The sequence below is a fragment of the Carcharodon carcharias genome, chromosome 8 (genome assembly GCF_017639515.1).
Source record: "Carcharodon carcharias isolate sCarCar2 chromosome 8, sCarCar2.pri, whole genome shotgun sequence".
Taxonomy (NCBI): Eukaryota; Metazoa; Chordata; class Chondrichthyes; order Lamniformes; family Lamnidae; genus Carcharodon; species Carcharodon carcharias.
This window is the reverse complement of record NC_054474.1, coordinates 5,567,127-5,585,570: the sequence shown is the minus strand read 5'-3', so window position 1 is coordinate 5,585,570 and position 18,444 is coordinate 5,567,127. Positions and strand designations below refer to the sequence as shown.

The following is an 18,444-nucleotide window of genomic DNA, read 5'->3' as shown; positions in this document are numbered from 1 at the left end:
TTAATATGGGAAGCAGACTCACTGAGAGTTCAAACACAGGCAGCAGAGTTTTAGATAACCTCAGGTTTACACAGAATGTGGGAGTCCAGGCAGGAGCACATTGGAATAGTCAAGTCTGGAGGTAATGAGGGCATGAATAAGGGAAAAAGAGGAATATTAAAGAATACAAGGAACTGAGCCTCAGAGTGAGATTGGATTAAGTGGCTCATATGAAGAGAAGTGACAGCACAGTAGGCTGAATAGTCTGTTTCTCTGCTACAACATACCGTGATGATGTGACATGACAGGAGAAAGAGGCAAAGGAAGAAAATTGGTTTCAAACTAAAGACAAAATGCAGCAGGATAGTAACAATGAAGCAATGATTGGGCTAGCACGAGATCAGTCCCAGGGGAGGTTTTTCCTTCTCCGCCGATGCTGCCAGACCTGCTGAGTTTTTCCAGGTAATTCTGTTTTTGTTTTAAGGTTTTTTAACAGATTTTCTGCCCAGTGAGAATGAGGAGGTAATGCCTCAATTTACAATCGTCAGGATTTTGTTAAAATCTCTTCCTGACCTTCTCCTTCCTCTACATTCATAACCTTCTCCAGGCCTGTACCATCCAATGTCCCTAAATCCCTTACAACCCCTAAACTCTCTACCCCAATGACTGACAAATCTTGTGCATTCCTGTCTCTTCCTTTTGCCCTGATGGTTATCGTGCCTTCAATCACCTAGGTCCCAATTTCTGGATTTCCCTCCCCAAACACCCCTCCCCACCTCTCTCTCTCCTCCGATAAGACCCTTCTCAAAACCCACCTCGTTGACCAGCCTTTTGCTCAACCTATCTTTGGCTCAGTACTCATCGCCGAGCCCGCGATGCCAGCAATTCATGAAAGAGTATAGTGCTTTGCTGCTTCCTAAGTTTAAAAAAAAGCCATGTAAATATATTGGGGATTGTTGAGCCAGTCAAATGGTCATCTCATTAAAATTCTCAAAATAACAGGCAAACAATGCAAGGGCAGGTTCTCCAGTGATGTAATAGAGGGAGTTTGATACAAGCTATTGAATTTATTTAGGGCAGAGTTAAACAGATTTCAGCTCTGCAGAAGAGTCAAATGGACTCAGAACGCTAACTCATCTCTCCACAGATGATGCAGGCCTCATTAGTTTTTCCAGCATTTTCTGGTTTATTTTGGATTTCCGGAGCGTGCAGTATTTTGCTTTTAGCCCATATTTGTTAGTCCAATCAAAACTCAGAAGCTGCTGGTTCATTTTTATTGAAGGCACAGGCAAGAATAAAAAAAGAGGGTGGATTGGAATTTCCCAACTCCAGCAGGCCACTTGACATACTAGGGATATTGCCCTGTTCTAAATGTAGATCCAAATGCTTCCAAAAGCTGATGAGGAAATTAAGGATCATCAATCAAGTGCCAGGCATTGGCCATCTCCAACAAGGAAGAGTGTCATCACTAGGGATGAGCAGCAAATGCTGGCCGAGCCCGCGATGCCAGCAATTCATGAAAGAGTAAATTTTAAAAATTGCCTCCTTTTAAACATTCAATGGCATTACCATCACAGAATTCTCTAGCATCAACATCCTAGGGATTATCACTGACCAGAAATTTATAAAATATATACTGTGGCTACAAGGGCATGTGAGAGGCTTCAGAATCCTGCGGTGAGTAGCTCCCCTCCTGACTCCCCAAAGCCTGTCCACCATCTACAAGGCACAAGTCAGGACTGTGATGGAATACTCCCCACTTGCCTGGATAAGTGCAGCTTCAACAACACTCAAGAAGCTGGACACCATCCAAGAAAAAGCAGCCCGCTTGATTGACCAGCTTAAGCATTCACTCCCTCCACCACCAGCACACCATGACAGCTCTGTGTGCCCATAAACTGCACAGCAACCCCTAGGTCCCCCTCCAGGCTGTGCACAAGCTGAGCCTCCCTAAGATGCCATGCACGTGCAGCTGTATTAAAAAAAAGGGGCTGCAAACTTCAATAAATCCCTCGCACGCTCTAAAAAACTTTTAAGGTGTGTTGGTACCACCTACATGATGCATTGCAGCAATTCACCAAGGCTTCCTCAACAGCCCTTTCCAAACCTGTGACCTCTACCATCTAGAAGGACAAGAGCAGCAGACACATGGGAACACCACCACCTGCAAGTTCCCCTCTAAGTCGCTCACTATCCTGACTTGGAAATATATCAACCTTCCTTCACTGTTGCTGGGTCAAAATCCTGGAGCTCCCTCCCTAAGAGCACTGTGGATGTACCTACATAACAGCGGTTCAAGATGGTGGTTCACCACAACCTTCTCAAGGGCAATTAAGGATGGGTAATAAATGCTGGCCTAGCCAGAGAACTTCACATACAGTAAATGAACAAATAAAAAGAAAGTTGGGGGTGGGGGTGGAAATAGTATGAAACCGGCGGCTCGAAACTTGACATTGCCTGAGTCAGCCTCCAATTCAAGCTGATTTTACAAGACTTAACCTCAGCCTTTATTAACAAATGAGTTATAAATTGTCATTGCATAGGCTCGATTGTAATTAGAGCAAAAAATGTAATCTGAAGCTGACAGTTTACGTCAGTGGCACACGTTCAACAATACCAGGTCCTTAACACCTATGGCAGCCTGCCAAATTCATAGCCGAGAGGGAAGTCACAGGCAGTAAGCTGATGCACCTGAGGATTCAGAACACAAATGAAATCCCTCACCTGTAATTGTAGTAAAACACAGTCACGGAGACAGGGCAGATAATAAAAACAAGAGAATGAGTCAGCGCTTGGAAACTAAACAGTTCAAGAAATAAACTGATGGATTAGCAATATGGGTAGAGATAAGAAAACAAGGAAACAATGGGTCAGTTCATCTGATTGGTCAGAAACTAGGAAGGCAAACCAGCTGCTTCTTTAAAGGAGAAGAGGTGCACAGGGAAAGATGCTCCTTCGTCCTCCCCAACATATCTCCTCCAAGTAAGTGTGGCCAGCCCTCCAGCAATGCCTTGGGGTCTCCAGGAATTAAGGACTAATCTCAGCAGGAGAAGCTTTGAGGGCACTCCTGAATACTGATGATTATTAGTGGAAAAATTATTGAAGGATAACGTAAAATTTTAGCTTGAGCGAGTGGGATAGTTGGGGGCAAGTACCTGATGAAACCTCCAGGAATACATCAAACCAAAGTTGGCATCCCAGGGTATCACTTCAAATAGTGTCAATTGGTTGTGAAACACTTTACAATAACAGCTCATATTTATATAGTGCCTTTAACATAAAACAAATTATCCAAGGGTGCTTCACGGAGGTATTATAAAACAAAATATGACACTGAGCTGCAGAGGGTGATATTAGGCCAGAAGGCCAAAAATATTGGTCAAAGAGTTAGGCTTTGAGGAGTGTCTTAATATAGGAGAGAGAGAGAGAGAGAGAGAGAGATGGAGGGGCGTAGGGAGCCTACAGCTTAGGGCCAGGGCAGCTGAAGGTGAAGCCACCATTGGTGGAGTGATTAAAATCACTGGTGCACAAGAGGCTGGAATCAGAAGCGTGCAGAGATCTTGGAGGGTTGGATGACATCATGAGGTTGCAAGTGACACTACATTAATGCAAGTTCTAGTGCAGAAAAGAGCACTGCACAATTGAGGAGTTAGGGAGCAGGCAATATATAGCATCATGAAAAATAAGAAAACACAGGGTGAAAATAATGGGGTCGGGAAATAGCCAAAATTCAACTCCAACACATATTTAAAAATCAACATGTTGGACAGAGAAATCCTCTATACCACTAACATCCAAGTTGAGGCAGTGCTTTTTAAAAACTGAATAACATCTAGAGAAACACTAAACTAACCCTGGAAATAAAGATCAGATTGCACAAAAGCATCCAGAACAAGGGGGCAGACATGACCTTAAGGTTGGAGCTAGATTCTTCAGGGGTAGAGTCAAGAAGCACTTCTTCAGACAATTCGTAGTGGAAATCTGGAACACCCTCCCTCACGAAAGACTGTTGAGGTTGGGGTCAAAGGAACATTTCAAGACTGAGTTTTGGATTGCTGATAGACAAGGATAAGAAGGGTTACAATTCCATGGTTGGTGGATGGGATTTGAAATGCTTTTTGGTTCTGGTCCAAATGAATGGTTGAACAGGCTTGAAGGGCTGAATGGCCTCCTCCTGTCCTTACCTGCTAGTTAGTTGACTTGAAAAGCAAAAGCATCAAGCTTGGGCAAGTCACATGCTCAGGATGGAGGACTCTGGAATGTTGTACCAAGTGCCGTGAAGAAAGATTTGAGGATTTAACATGGAAAGGGAGTGTTGAGAAGGACCTCCTGGACACTGGCTGGCAACACCTCAAAAGAATCACATAGCTAACCCAGAGGAAAAAAACAGGAAGTAAACAAAATGGAAGAGTTGACTACACATGGCTGAAACACTGAAGGAGGTACACACAAGTAAGCTTTGCTGAGAGGTTAGTGATAAACATTTCTGTCCAATGCAGCCATATTGTTGCTCAAGACACCAGAAGGTGGTGGCCTGACACCCAGTTAATGCCATAGCCGAATGCGTTATACCATTCGTACGTTGACCATGAAAGGGCAGCGGTTGCAAGAAATTGGACAAATATTTGGAAGGAAGAAAAATGTGAAGTTATTGGGAAAGCACGGGGTGAATGGGATTCATTGGATAACTTTATCAAAAGTTGACAAAGGTGTGATGGGCCAAATGGCCTCCTTATGTTCTGTAAGATTGTACAACTACCCGGGCACAGATGGCATCATCAACTCATTAGTGGAGCAGCAATCTATAGTCATTATCTTTTTGAAAACCAACCAAATTTCTGCTGTTTGTGTTCCACTACAATCAATAGACTTTAACTTCCAATAAATAATTCACCAATATATTAAAGCAAAGCTGCTTCGCTACCACTCTCCCAGTGCCAGACGACAGCAGATGATATTTGAATCTTATTACTGAATGGTCTCTCGAGCTGCTTCACATCAGACCTGAACATTGTTTTAACAGAATGTAATGACTCATTAGTTCATTATGTTGTTGGATATATTTGCAGTCCATGGAATGGAACAACACACAGCAGTGACTGAGTTCTCAATCCACTGGTCAGGTTAAGGTTGAGAATTTCCTCAGGTTCAGTTGTCTTTCTGATGAAGTTTCCACAAATGAGCTTCAAGGATATTCCTTCTACATCTCTTACCTCAGATACCATCATCCACACTACTTAGGAGTCAGATGTAGCTCAGTGGGTCAGTGGCTCTTGTCCCTGATTCAGAAGGCTGTGGGTTTGAGTCCCACTCTAGGGACTTGAGCATGCAGTCTAGGCTGATATTCCCATTGCAGTACTGAGGGACTGCTGCACTGTTGGAGCTGCCACCTTTCAGCTGAGACCTTAAATCAAGGCTCCATCTGCTCTCAAGTGTGGAGATAAAAGACCATGGGCAGAATTGAATGTAATTGAGCTGTGTTCAGCCCACCGATGGGAAACCTTTATTGCCTCTGAGGGGGAAGCCCGACAGGATTAAATGCCTGGGCACTTAAGTGACCAGCATCAGGCATCCCTGGGATTCACGACCCAAAGGCTGGAGATCCTGCCTCTAAGAGCTGCCATCCAATCAGAGGCCAGCAGCTCTCCATAATGGCCTGCACCATCGAAAGCAGAGGCTGCTGCCAGTATTGCAGACAGGGAGAGAGCTAGGATCACTGACGGGCCTAGGCCACAGACGCGTGAGGGTGGGATAGGGGTCAGGGGATGAGGTTGCGGGAGAGGGAAGGCAGCTGAGGAGCTGGCGGGGGGTGGGGGGGGGGGGTGGTTTCAAAGGCAAAATCTCTCGATTGGGCACTAAGTATCTTTGAAAGAGGGAAATCCAACCCCGCCCCCCCAACACCACCCCAAGGCCTCAGACAAACCCAACAGCCTGACAGCCCTCTGGAGGCACAGGGGAGCCATGCCACTCGCATATAATCACCACTGAACCACCACAAAGTTCCAGTGGGGTCAGGGACGATTGGCGTCCGTTCGCTCGATAATGAGCCACGAGCAGATAACCCATCACGAGCAGGCAAGTTTCCCCACAGCCAACTCCCACCTGCGACATAATGAAGGGAGGCTTTCCCACTGCCTCTCCCGCAATCCCGCAAACTAAGCCGCCGTGTTCCCCGATGTGACGGGGGTGGGGGTGGGGGGTGGTGGCTGCAATAAATCGAGTGATATTTCGAAGAGGAGCACAGGAATTCTCCCCAGCGTCCTGGCCAACATGCATCCTTCAATCAACAGAACTAAAAGGCAGATTAGGCAGTCATTATCATATTGCTGTGTGTAAATTGGCTGCAGTGTTAACGATATTACATTAGTGACTACACATCAAACGTACTTCATTGGCTGTAAATCGCTTTGTGACGTCCTGAAGGTCTCTATCAATAGGTAAGTTTGTTCTGAATTCTTTCCAAACCTCCCTCCAGTTCTCCCGTCCAAATCCGCACCTAAACTCAGAAACTACTGGTCAGGTGTGACCTCTGACCTCGGAGAGCAAGAGGCAACCGGCTACCTGTGAATTCGGGATGAAGGAGCTGCGGGGTTGGAGGAGGGGAGGGGAGGGGGTGGGCGGTGTTCAGGGGCTATGAATCACCACCCAACCCTGTCTATGAACCGCTTTAACCCAGGCACAGGTTCCAAAAATTGGGGGTGTGGCCGCCATCAACTTGCATTGTCCCCTCAGTCCCTGCTTCAGCGATGCTGAGGGAAACTGCAGCCCCCCAATTCCGGACCCTGGCTGTGAACAGCCAGCTCAGCGCAGGCCACAGTTACCTCCTGTCATTCTCCCTGGTCGGTTTGGCTCATTTCCATACTGGACAGCGAGCATCTGAAGACGAAAGCTCCACAATCCAGTGCAATAATCTCAGACGTTTTTACAGTACTGTCACTGCGAGGAGCCATAAGAGCGTCCCTTCGATTCCACTTACAGTGCCTGATGCACTAAACATTCTGATTACTTCCTCAAGAATTACCTTGGGGCTAGCGCAAGAGCTACTAGCACAGTCACAAACAATATCAAATCCTCATGTGACAGCAAGACTGGCAAAAACCATAAAATATTAAATCAGAGCACGTGGGAGTGTTATTGAGCAGCAGAATGCTCCGGGCGACACACTCAGGACAGAATTCGCCAGCCCACAGAATCAAGCAGCTCCTTTGACATTTTACACAATGAATAAAAAACAGGAGAGAGGTGGATTACTCCGGGCAAGTTCCACCACTGATATTATGCAGGAATTGGAGCAAAAGCAGATTACCAGAAAACACTGAAGCAACAACACAGCCTTCCTGTCAAAACGTCTGCGTTATTTAAACCAGAGTGTGATTAAGTCACTAGCAAAGACACCCTTGTACCCAAGACTGTGCCTTCTCCCAGAGGTTGTATGAATGAAGTCACTCTACTCAAGTAATATGATATAACAGTGCAGTTTTAATGACTCTTGGTGTAGCCTCAGGCACCCGTGCTCTCTTCCTCTCACCTCAGCTCAACTGAAGAGAACACAAGGATTAGGAGCAAGACTCGGCCGTTTGGCCCCTTGTGCTTGCTCTACCATTCGATGAGATCAGGGCTGATCTGATTGTGGCCTCAACTTCACTTTCCTGTCTGCCCTCCATCGCCTTAGACTCCACGAAAACTAGGCTGTCTGCCGGGAGCCCCTTGCCCTTCTGGCTCAGCGCCAGTGGAGTGCTGTGTACTGAGTGCTGAGGGAGGCGCTGTCTTTTGGATGAGACATTAAACTGAAGCCCCATCCATCTACCCTCTCAGGTGGGAAAAAAAAGAGCCTTTGGCCACTATTCAAAGAAGAGCAAAGGATTCTCCCTGGTGTGTCAACCAATATTTATCCCTCAACATAATCACCAAAAAAGAAGTTTTATTCATCATTGTGACGTTGCTGCTTGTGAGGCCTCGCTAACATTACAACAGTGACTCACCGCCAAGGGCTAGCTGAAGTCCCACCTGTGACAGACTGTAGGTCGCACATTGACTCTTCAGTCACCTGAGAACTCATTTTTAGCGTGGAAGCAAGTCATCCTCCTCAACCCCAAAGGACTGCCCCTACGAAAAGCAGTGACTACATTTTGGAGGTACCCAAGGTAATTCTCGAAGATGCAGTCAGAATGTTTAGTGCATCAAGCATGCTCAGATATCCTGAGGTTGTGAAAGAAGCTACATTAGTGCAAGTTCCATCATTCTTTTACGAGTCACATTCTCAAAGTTATTAACCCTATACACTTGGGTCAATGATCTAACAGCACAAACTCTCCAAATGGTCAAAGTCTAGAAATGAAACTGCAATATCATACTCTGAAGATTTAATGCTGATAGCATTAGAGGGAGTGTAATGAGAGGTAATAGGTGTAGAGCATAACACAGGCATGGAGCAGTTGGGTCAAATGCCCCATTTCTGTGCTGAAGTCTTGTGGAGAGGTTTCAGATTATCCTGTCTCATGGTCATGCATTTGTGCACTTTCTGCACTCTTACTTTTCAAAAAAATTTACTGGTTTCAAACATTTAATTTAGGAGAGTAGGAATATAAGTAACCGTGACATATATCAAGGGCATAATCCTCTAAACCTCAATTTAACTGTGTCCAAGACATATTTAGGTGTACTGAATTCTCCTCTGGTGATGGCTTTTTCTGGCTGCATACTGGGTCCTGATGCTACAATAGCCTCGAGCACAGAAATGGAAAAAAAATGTTTCCTAATCTATCACCTATCAAACCTTATCTGTCTCACTTCCCTCATTATAAACTTCAGCCCAGTCCCACAGTTCACATACAGTTACGACCAGTTGACTACATAAGGTGTCAACGGTGCATGTTAATGTAGGTCAGTGAGCACAGGGGTAGTGGGTGAATGGGACTTGCTATGAGTTCAGAAATGGGTAGCAGAGTTTTGGATGAGCTGAAGCGTGGGAGGCCCATCGAGAACGCGTTAGGATAGTTGAGTCAAAAGGCAACAAAAGCATGAACAGCAGATGAGCTGAGGCAGGAGGGGGCGAAGTCGAACAATGTGACCGAGGTGGAAACAGGCGGCCCTAGTGATGGTGAGAAGGCGTGATTAGAAGCTCATCTCGGAGTCAAGAATGACACCAAGGTTGTGAACAGACTGGCTCAGCTTCAGAAGGAGGGAGGAGGATATTGGTAAAGAAATCATTTTGGGGGAATAAAAAAAAAATCAAGCAAAGATTTGTTTTTAACAATAGGCAACGTGGGAGGGATAAGGAAGTGGGATACGGCTTTGTTCGAAATGTAGTCTTTCAGATTAATCATAACTTTAAAACAATAGTTGAAGGTTTCTGAAGTGGGGGGGAAATGAAACAAAACAAGTTTAAAAAAAAACAAACTGTGGGAAGAAGGCAGCCTTGGCTGTTTGTCAGAATCTAGCCCAGTGGATCGAACCCACCAATAACCCCAGTAAAGTGGCAAGCAAAGGAGCTAAGATTAGTCACGGTGGAGACTGTGTCTGTAAACTGCATTGTTCTATTCTTGACCGTACACCTGCACTGGAGGAAGCAATAGTGCGAGAAAAGGCCTCGACTACCACAATAGCTTAGAGACAAACTACTGCAATAGCTTTGAGAAAGCCTCCAGCAATATCTCACCAGTCACTGAGAAAAGGAAATGTTTCCTTTTATTTTTGGACACCTGCTGTTTCATTGTCAATTTCTTAAAAAAATCAAAGATCTCTACTTCCATTTTCAGGGACACTGGTAATGCAGACACACACACACACACACACGCACACACAGTTTTTAGATATATCTGTGTATGTAAAGCATTTGCATGTGTTTACATATAACACACACAAACACGGACTGCAGCAATCTCACTATTTGCCTTTGAGTCAGTCTTTCCAGTTATTTGACTGCAATGCCCAGGAATTTTTAAAACATCAACGAGACGCCACAGAGTCTTTTATTTAAAAAGAGATGAGCAAATCTAAACTTTGCTTTGCTTCTGTGTTTGTACCACCCCCTCTCTCATGTTATTCCTGATAACTCGTCATTCACGGATACTATGGCATTGACAGAAGATGTTGTCTGAGGATCTGAGATCTTGCCATCGCTGAGCTCTCTCGACTGCCTGTGCCTAGAGAATTGAACTCAAAATCTGTTTGCGAATCCCTATGGGTTATGGACCCTCCAGGGTTGCCTTGGAATTTCCAAGAATTAAAGATTAATTTCCTGGGTACTGATGCTGCACCATGAGGGAAAAAGCCTCAGGGAATTTTCAAAAATTGGGAATATTTTTTCCAAATTTAACTTCAACATTCTTGTTTATTAATACTTCCAGCCATGGTTGACAATCCCACTGCCTTATCCTAGTGCAGCGATCACTTCCAGCACATGTTTGCCTGCATTCTACTGACACCTGGTGTTCTTCAGATCTGTGACCTCTGATTAAACCCCCTTCACACTTCCCAACCGAAACCCTTCAGCCTCACTTTTTACTTTTAATAACTGTGACCATTCCACCTCATCGCTCTTCAAACATGCCAGCAGCCTTCATTCCTGTCCTCACCCCATCTTCCTTTGTCCCTCCAATTTGTAAAATGCCTTGAGATGTTCCTTTGAATCTGAGAAGCTCTCTAGATGTGTAAATGTTTGGGAGGGAAAGGTGGTAGCCTCTCAGCCCTATTGGCAGCCAAACGCAAACTCTCAGCTCTTCATCCATCAGAAGCCCACCTCACCCTCCCCACCCTCTGTCCCTGCCCCGCCCTCCTTGTTGAACCAGCCGGCCCTGCAGTGAACCGACAAGCACATCGGCCTATCGATACGCCATCAGGTTACACCAAGTTCAGACACCGCAGCCGTGGATGGAGGCTGCACATTGCTGCAAGAGTCCAGGCCCTTATGTCGGGGGGACAAAGAACTGTCAAACCCAAGCGCAAACCATTCCCCTGATGGCACAATATCACATCCCTTTCTCAAGCTGCTGCAAGTCTGCTGATCTCATTTCTGCTAACCAATGTTAACAGTGTAATTGCCACTCTTAGTTCCTGGAGCCTTCTATTTTAGAGCTGATCTGAAAACGAGACGCTTGTTGTGCGTCATTGGAGTTGTATCTCACGCCTGATTTGAAGCTCCGCCCAGCAACACCTTCTAGTGCTCCATCTGTTAAAGGCAGCAGGTGACGGAGACCAGACAGCCTCGTAGAGCGTAACCTTGTTGAGGGATCGAGGGCCTCGCCTGCTGACTGGAGACCCGGCAAGGCACGCGCACTGCCTCTTTTCGGGTGACCTGCTGAACCACAAGCCAATCAGAGATGGTGGCTGCTGCTGGAAGGACAGGCACTGGAGTCCCAGGATCATTGATCGGCCCAGGCCACTGGTAAGCAACATTGGGGGGGGGTGCAGGTTGGTTTTTGCAGCGAGAGGTCAGCAGCAAGGGCAGGAGGGGGGTGCTTTGTGGGGCAGCTCTCAGTAGCCCCCCCCCCCCCCACCTTCCTTAAGTCCAATTCCTCAAACAGACACTGAATGCTTATGATTGAGGGACCACCACTCCCCCTGCCCACCTCGCGCTCCCCCTACACGGCGTTAGCTGCTGTGCATGCTGCATGGTGACAGGCCCGCTTGCTGCTGGGTTAATACCAGCGAGGGTGGGGTGAGGCCCTTAAGTGGTCATTAATTAGCCACTTACAGGCCCTAAGAGGCGGAGGGGGTGGGTCAACCATGGGCCTTCCCACTCAGAACCTCACTCTGGTGCAGGTAGGAAGGCAATGGGGTTCTGGTATGCCACCGTCCCATCTAGTTGCAAACACTTCCTGCCTCCAAGCCCACCACCAGTGAGAGCAGAAGGTTCTGACCCTAGTCTGTGTGGAGTCAACTGATCTTAGCAGAGAGTGAAGACGACAATTTGTTTCAATTGCCCCGGGGTTGGAGAAGGGTAGACGGAGGAAGGAAACAAAAATCCATCAGGATTCCTGCTCTTGATCATTATCCAGCGAACTACGCTGCAAGGTGGGTATGTACCGAGAAAAACTAGGCTCAGCTGTGATACTTTGCACATTCAAAGAGCGCCCCAACACTCGCTGTTTGAGCACACACACACACAAGGAAAGCAGCCATTTGGCTGAAATGTCCAGCAAGAATCGGTGATATTATGCAAGAGAGGAAATTGGCAAGAATTACAATTTATAAAAAATGTTCAAGTTGTAAATTTGCAATTAACGGTGCAGTGTGTGAGGAAGTCAACGTATCAGTTGTACAGTTATAGTTGGTCTGGTCAATGGACTGAGGTGACTTACGGAACAGAATGACACTTCACCCACTTTTTAAAAGCATTCACTTCTTTCTCTCACCTGAAGGATCTCAACTCCTTTCTGGGGCAAGGCACCCCCCTCTCATATCTCACTTAGGTGACCACTCATATGCGAGTCTACAAACATTCTTTGTCAAGGTTTTTAACCAGTTAGGAGAAGTGAGAAATCAGCACCAAATGTGATGTTGCCCTTTCCTTGCATCTAAACATTCATTTCCAGCAAGGTGGAATGCATGGTTCTGAAACAAAATTCATTCTTGGGACATCCCAGGCCAGCATTTACTGGCCGTCTCCAGGTAGCTTTGAGAAGTTGGTGGTGAGCCACCTTTTTGGATCACTAACTCCTTCTAGCAGGCACACCAACAGTACCCTTAGGTTGAGAGCTCTTATCATTTTCAGCAGTGGTTTGATACGATTGCATTGTGTGCCAGACCAATTCAGAGGGCAGTTAAGAGTCCCATGTTGGTGTGGGGTTGGAGGCATATCTTGGTCAGGTTGAGCAAAGATGGCAAATTTCCTTCCCTAAAGGCGATTAGATAGTGATTAGGAGCAGTACCAAGCTGACTTTGCCTTCACTCCAGGGCCAAATATAACTCTATTTCTACCTCTTTGACTGAGATTAGTTAACCTGAAACAGATGAGAGAACCTGTGACCCTTCTGCTCAGTTGAGCCCTCAGTCAGAATCCTTTACTTTCACTGTTAAAGAGAGCATAATTTTCTAGACCTCCCTCCCTGCCCCTGAGTTCACTTCACCTCTTACTCCTACCTTTAATGAATTGTTCACAGCCAAACAGTACAGAGTTCACAGAACAGATTTTACTCTCAGTCATGGTTGCCTTAGATGTGAGAACATGAAACATGGATTACCATTTTCTGGATGCTCCATTTCTCCAATGCTCCCATCGGGGGTGGTGCGTTCATAGTGGTCCTCGGGCAACGCGAGTGGTCCCAGTCGTGGTCCAGAGGATGACTTGCTGCTTGGTGTTTCCGATTCTTCAAGCCCACTGTCATAGTAACTGTGCTGGGAGGGGTCTTGCAGATCCTGGGACTGATTGGCAGTGGAGAAAGTCACTCTTCTGTGAGGAAGCTGGAGAGGAAACAAAGGGAATAAGATTAGCAGAAGTATTGACTGGCCTCTCTATTTGATTATGGCACTGGGGTCAGCAGGGTATTGCTATCACTATATAAGGCAATGTTGATTCACTTTGTTCATCAATGTCAATTGCAATCTCACATCTCTTTACTTAGAATATTTTTAGTTTTGGTTTTTCAGTGCATTGTAGCAATGTTATATTATAAGGTACTGCACCATGTTAAGGTTCTGAAACAACATAGGGTCCAATTTTGACTTTTAATAAATGCTTGGGGATTTGAGTGAGTTAAACCCTCACCCGTGTGGTCCAATACAGATCTGTTTGTCCATTATCAGAGTAGTCCCCCTCCTCTCTCCCTACCCTTATGAAGGCAGGTCTAACAGAATCAAATCCAACAGACTCAAGGCAGCAGACCCTGGTCCAAAGCAGTGGAGTTGTTTCATTGACTCGGACTCATGGTATCCCAGGGGTAGAATCATCCCTCTCTTGGAAATGGAAACATGCCTCACAGGTGGAGCAAAAGGTATAACGTTTTCTATCTTTAGTTGGGAATTATACCTTCTGTGCTTATCCTGGTCGCATATGTAGCTCTGTACGAATAAAAACTAGACATGCTGGTGTAAAAATCTTTCCCCCTGTGAGTTCTGCGGGGAGGATGACTTTTTTTTAAACTGCTGGATTGAACTCCATCATAAGAGCAACTCCCATTCAGAATAATGAAAAAGAGAAAATGCTGGAAAGACTCAGAAGGTCTGCAGCAACTGTAGAGAGAGAAAGAGTTAACTTTTCAGATCGGTGAAACATTTGAGAGGTAAGTGGTTTTAAGCAAATGCAGAGACAGGAAAAGTGGGGAGGGGATGAAAGGACAAAGGGGGTGATCTGTAATGAGGTGGCAGACAGGAAAGATTAAATGACAAAGGAGTGATGGTGCAAGGCCAAAGAGATGCCAATGGAATAAGCAAAGAGGCAAAAAATTGAATCGTGACCTGCTGAGTATTTCCAGCACTTTCTGTTTATATTTCAGATTTACCAAACACAGTATTTGGGTTTTCGCATTTATAATAGCATTTCTAACATAGAAAAGGGTCACAGAGCATAATCAGACAAAAACATGGGCCAAAGAAGGAGCTACTGTGAGGATTGACCAAATGCTTGGTCAAAAAGAGAGGATTCAAGATGAAGGGACAGGGAAGGTACCATCTATAGAGTTGACATAATTCAACTTTGTTCAGTCAAACCCTCACTGACGGTGTTGCACCATTCAAAACCCTTAGCTGAAGTGGCTGGCTGTATATGCCCTCATAAATAGGAAGGAATATCACACTATATAATTTGCTTAATGACTCAAATGCTATTTTTGCCCAATGCTTCAGCTGGTTTGAACTGGGTGGGGTTAGTGTCTTGTAATATCTATTTCCCAAGAATGGAATGTTGCTCAGTGGGATTTTCTCCTCATTCAATTTTATGACTGGAAAATCAGAAGAGTATAAATCAAGGGCTGCAAATCTTTGTGCCAGATTCTCAGTTCTTGTCAAGCCAGAACTGCAGCTGAGTCCCTGATGTCACAGAGCTATGAAGATGAGTTTTTCTTCACTAAATCTGGCCTGCAATACAGCAACCGATTTGACACGTGAAATCCAGGGTATAGAAAGGTGTCCATAAATTCTCCCTGCTACAGCCTCTCCTATTGACTGATACTTTACAAGTCCACTCCATTTTCCTCAGAGACATTGTGACAACTACTTGCATTTATAAAGCACCTTTGACGCAGGAAGATGCTCCAAAGTAGATCACAGGAGCGTGATCAAACACTGAGCCACGTGAGGAGATACGAAGACAGGTGGCCAAAAACGAGGTTTCAAGGTGAAGCAATGGTGGAGAGGCAGAAAGGTTTAATGAGGTAATTCCAGAGCTTAGAACCAAAGCAACTGAATGGAGTGACGCCACCAGTGATTGAGAAATTTAAATTAGAGATGAGCAAAAGGCCAGAAAAGGATGTGTGGGAGGCAGCCTATTACTGATAGATACATCTAGTCAACTGATAAGAATGGGGAGCTGTGTGTTTGAGTCCCTGGAGGACCTGTCCTCACTCCAGTTACTTGGCATTCTCGATGTTTGCTTTGCCAGTGGTTACATCAACATCGGCCAAGATGCCAGCAACATTGCAATTCAGAATATATCCACTATTTGGTATTCCTATTGCCAAACCGGAATTCAAAGCCAGAGCTCCCACAGCCACTTGTCAGGAATGTCTGGAGATGGGATGGAGAGTTATATCCTGGCTCAGGGGAGAGCAATGTTACCATTAACTTGCTTCATTGTTGTGGTTATATTACTGGATGAGTAACCCACAGGTCTAGACCCATAATCCAGAAGAACATTGAGTTCAAATCTCATCATTGGCATATTGAGAATTTGACATGAGTTTAACAAAAAAAAAATGGAAATTAAAGAAGTGCAGGTCTCAGTAAAAATGACCAGGAATCAGCAAGCTGTCGGGATGGGATGAATACTTCTTTCTGTGCTTCATACATTATACCAACTGCTGGGATTGCAGTAGACCACAGGAGTGTGATCAGTATTGGCCAACGAGGTTTTAAGGGAGCCTTTCAAAGGTGAAGAAATGGTGGAGAGGTGGAGAGAAAGGTTTAATGAGTTAATTCCAGAGCTTAGAACCAAGGCAACTGAATGGAGTGATGCCACCACAGCTGGTTTGCAAACCATTCTTTAGGAAGGGAACTAATTGTCTTTCCCTAGTGCAACTACATTCCCACGCCAACATGGATTGACTCTTGAGCTCCCCCTGATGTAACCTAGCAAACCACTACATTATGTTGGTTTAAGAAGGCAGCCCACCACTACCTTCTCAGGGCAATTGGTGATGGGCTATAAAATGCTAGCCTTGCTAATGATGCCTGCATCCCATGAATGAATTAAAGAAAGTACAGTTTTCAGTCTACTCTTCACTGTGTGGGAATGGGAAGACTCAACAGCATCAACTGCTTGAAACTACTACAAAACATCTTTGTTCTATAATGTCAAGATGACATGGACAAACCAGACTAACTTTCAGATCCTGCAAAACATTTGATTGCTGGGAAGATCAGAGTTTCCTTGGAGGGAAGGATCAATCTCCGACAGCCCAGAACTGATCTCACTGGTGTTGGACCATTTCTGCCACATTAGCAGTTATAACAAAGCCTTCTTCATTGTATGAGAGACAGGGGCACATCTGCACTGGGAAAATAACATTAATGGAATAAAATAGCCTCTCTCATTTTAACAATGACAGCTGCTGCCATGAAGTTGACATCTCTGGCCTTCAAAGTTCGGAGGTGATGACAATTAAAGTGGCAGCAGTGTACACATTCAGCAATAATTAGTAGACCCCCTTCCATCAATTAGGAACAGAGGTACACGACTCTTGCTGGAGACAAATAGACTAGAAGTGCCAGATAATTATTTAATATGTACAGGATGTAGCAGAGGAACAGATTTGCCTGGCTCTGTTCAATACACTGCCAATCAAGCATCAATTAAAGCTCAACCTTGCTATCCTAAGACATTGAACTTAGCACTCAGGAACCTTGCAAAACATCAGCTAATGCAGCACGCTTTCCATTTATATAAAGGGTCAGGTTCTCCGTCATAACATGTGGATGCTTTACGGCAAAAATCACATTAATGTTCCCCTTCTTCTATCAACTCATTCCCCAGACTTCATTTGAAACCATTTAAGAGTTGGTTGATTGCCACTTATCTTCTGAAGACAAGGTTTGAGGTTTCAAATGACTAAGTGCTACAGGCTGATCAGTTTTTGTGATGAAATAGGGCAAGTCAGCCACATTTCTGAGTGCTTGATCTCTCACCCTATGTGCAGATGCAATCGTGCTGAAGATGTTATGCATTGGAGAAAGCGTGGAGGATAAAGGAATCCCTCTTAAAGAGACAGATAGGTTACATTCATACTTTCTGAAAAATAATGTTGAATGCTCTATCACTACAGATGTAGAAAATATCTGCAGCAGATCAACAACTTTCATTTCTTTGGCACCTTTTACGTAGTAAAATATCCCAAGGTACTTCAAATGAGCATTATCAAACAAAAATTTGACACCAATCCACCTGAAGAGACGTAACAAGTTTTTTTGACCCAGTGACAGTGAAGGAATGATGATATATTTCCAAGTCAGGATAGTGTGTGGCTTGGAGGGGAACTTCCAGGTGGTGGTGTTCTATCTATCTGCTGCCCTTGTCCTTCTAGATGTTAGTGGTTGTGGGTTTGGAAGGTGCTGTCTAAGGAACCTTGGTGAGCTCTGCAGTGCATCTTGCAGATGGCACACACTGCTGCCATTGTTTGCCAGTGGTAGAGGGAGTGAATGTTTGTGAATGGGGTGCCAATCAAGCGGGCTGCTTTGTCCTGGATGGTGTTGAGCTTCTTGAGTGTTGTGGAGCAGCACTCAGCCAGGCAAGTGGGGGGTATTCCATCACACCCTTGACTTGTGCCTTGTAGATGGTGGACAGGCTTTGGGGATCAGGAGGTGAGTTACTCACCACAGGATTCCTAGCCTCTGGCCTGCTCTTGTAACAAGTGACCATCAAAGAGTTAGGTTTTTTTTAAGGAGGAAGAGTGGAAATGAGGAGAAAGAGGCTGAGAGGTTTATGGAGGGAATTCCATCGTTTAGAATCTAGAAAGGCAAAGGCATGGCTGCCAATGCTGGTAAGTAGGAAATCAGGAATGTGTAAGTGGTTACTACTGAAATTATGGAGGTGAATCTGCATTGGAACAGGAGAGTTCAGGAGTTGGGCCACTGAAGAAGTAACTGTCCTACAGTGTGGGGTGGACAGGGGGTGCGATTCGGAAGCATCAGAAGCAGAACACAATAAGAAAGTGTAAACAGCTCTGCAGATATCAAGGGCACACTGGGAGATGAAGGATGGTGTTGTCATTTGGGATGAGCTGCAGCAGACATCACTTTGTTTAGCCAATCCTTCAAGTGTCAGTGAGATGCCGATGAAGGCAGGACGCACAGGAGAAATAGGATTTGGGATCA

General features: G+C 45.2%; 1 protein-coding gene across 3 annotated transcripts in view; it reads right to left on the bottom strand.

Annotated features, from left to right (window-relative positions):
* Positions 1-18,444, bottom strand: part of LOC121281094 (protocadherin-1-like) — a 397,262-nt gene that overhangs the window by 143,880 nt on the left and 234,938 nt on the right. For all 3 annotated transcript variants that reach the window (XM_041193764.1, XM_041193767.1, XM_041193766.1), the window contains one exon: positions 13,164-13,383. In XM_041193764.1, coding sequence (XP_041049698.1) covers positions 13,164-13,383 — 220 coding nt within the window. The remainder of the gene's footprint in view (positions 1-13,163; positions 13,384-18,444) is intronic.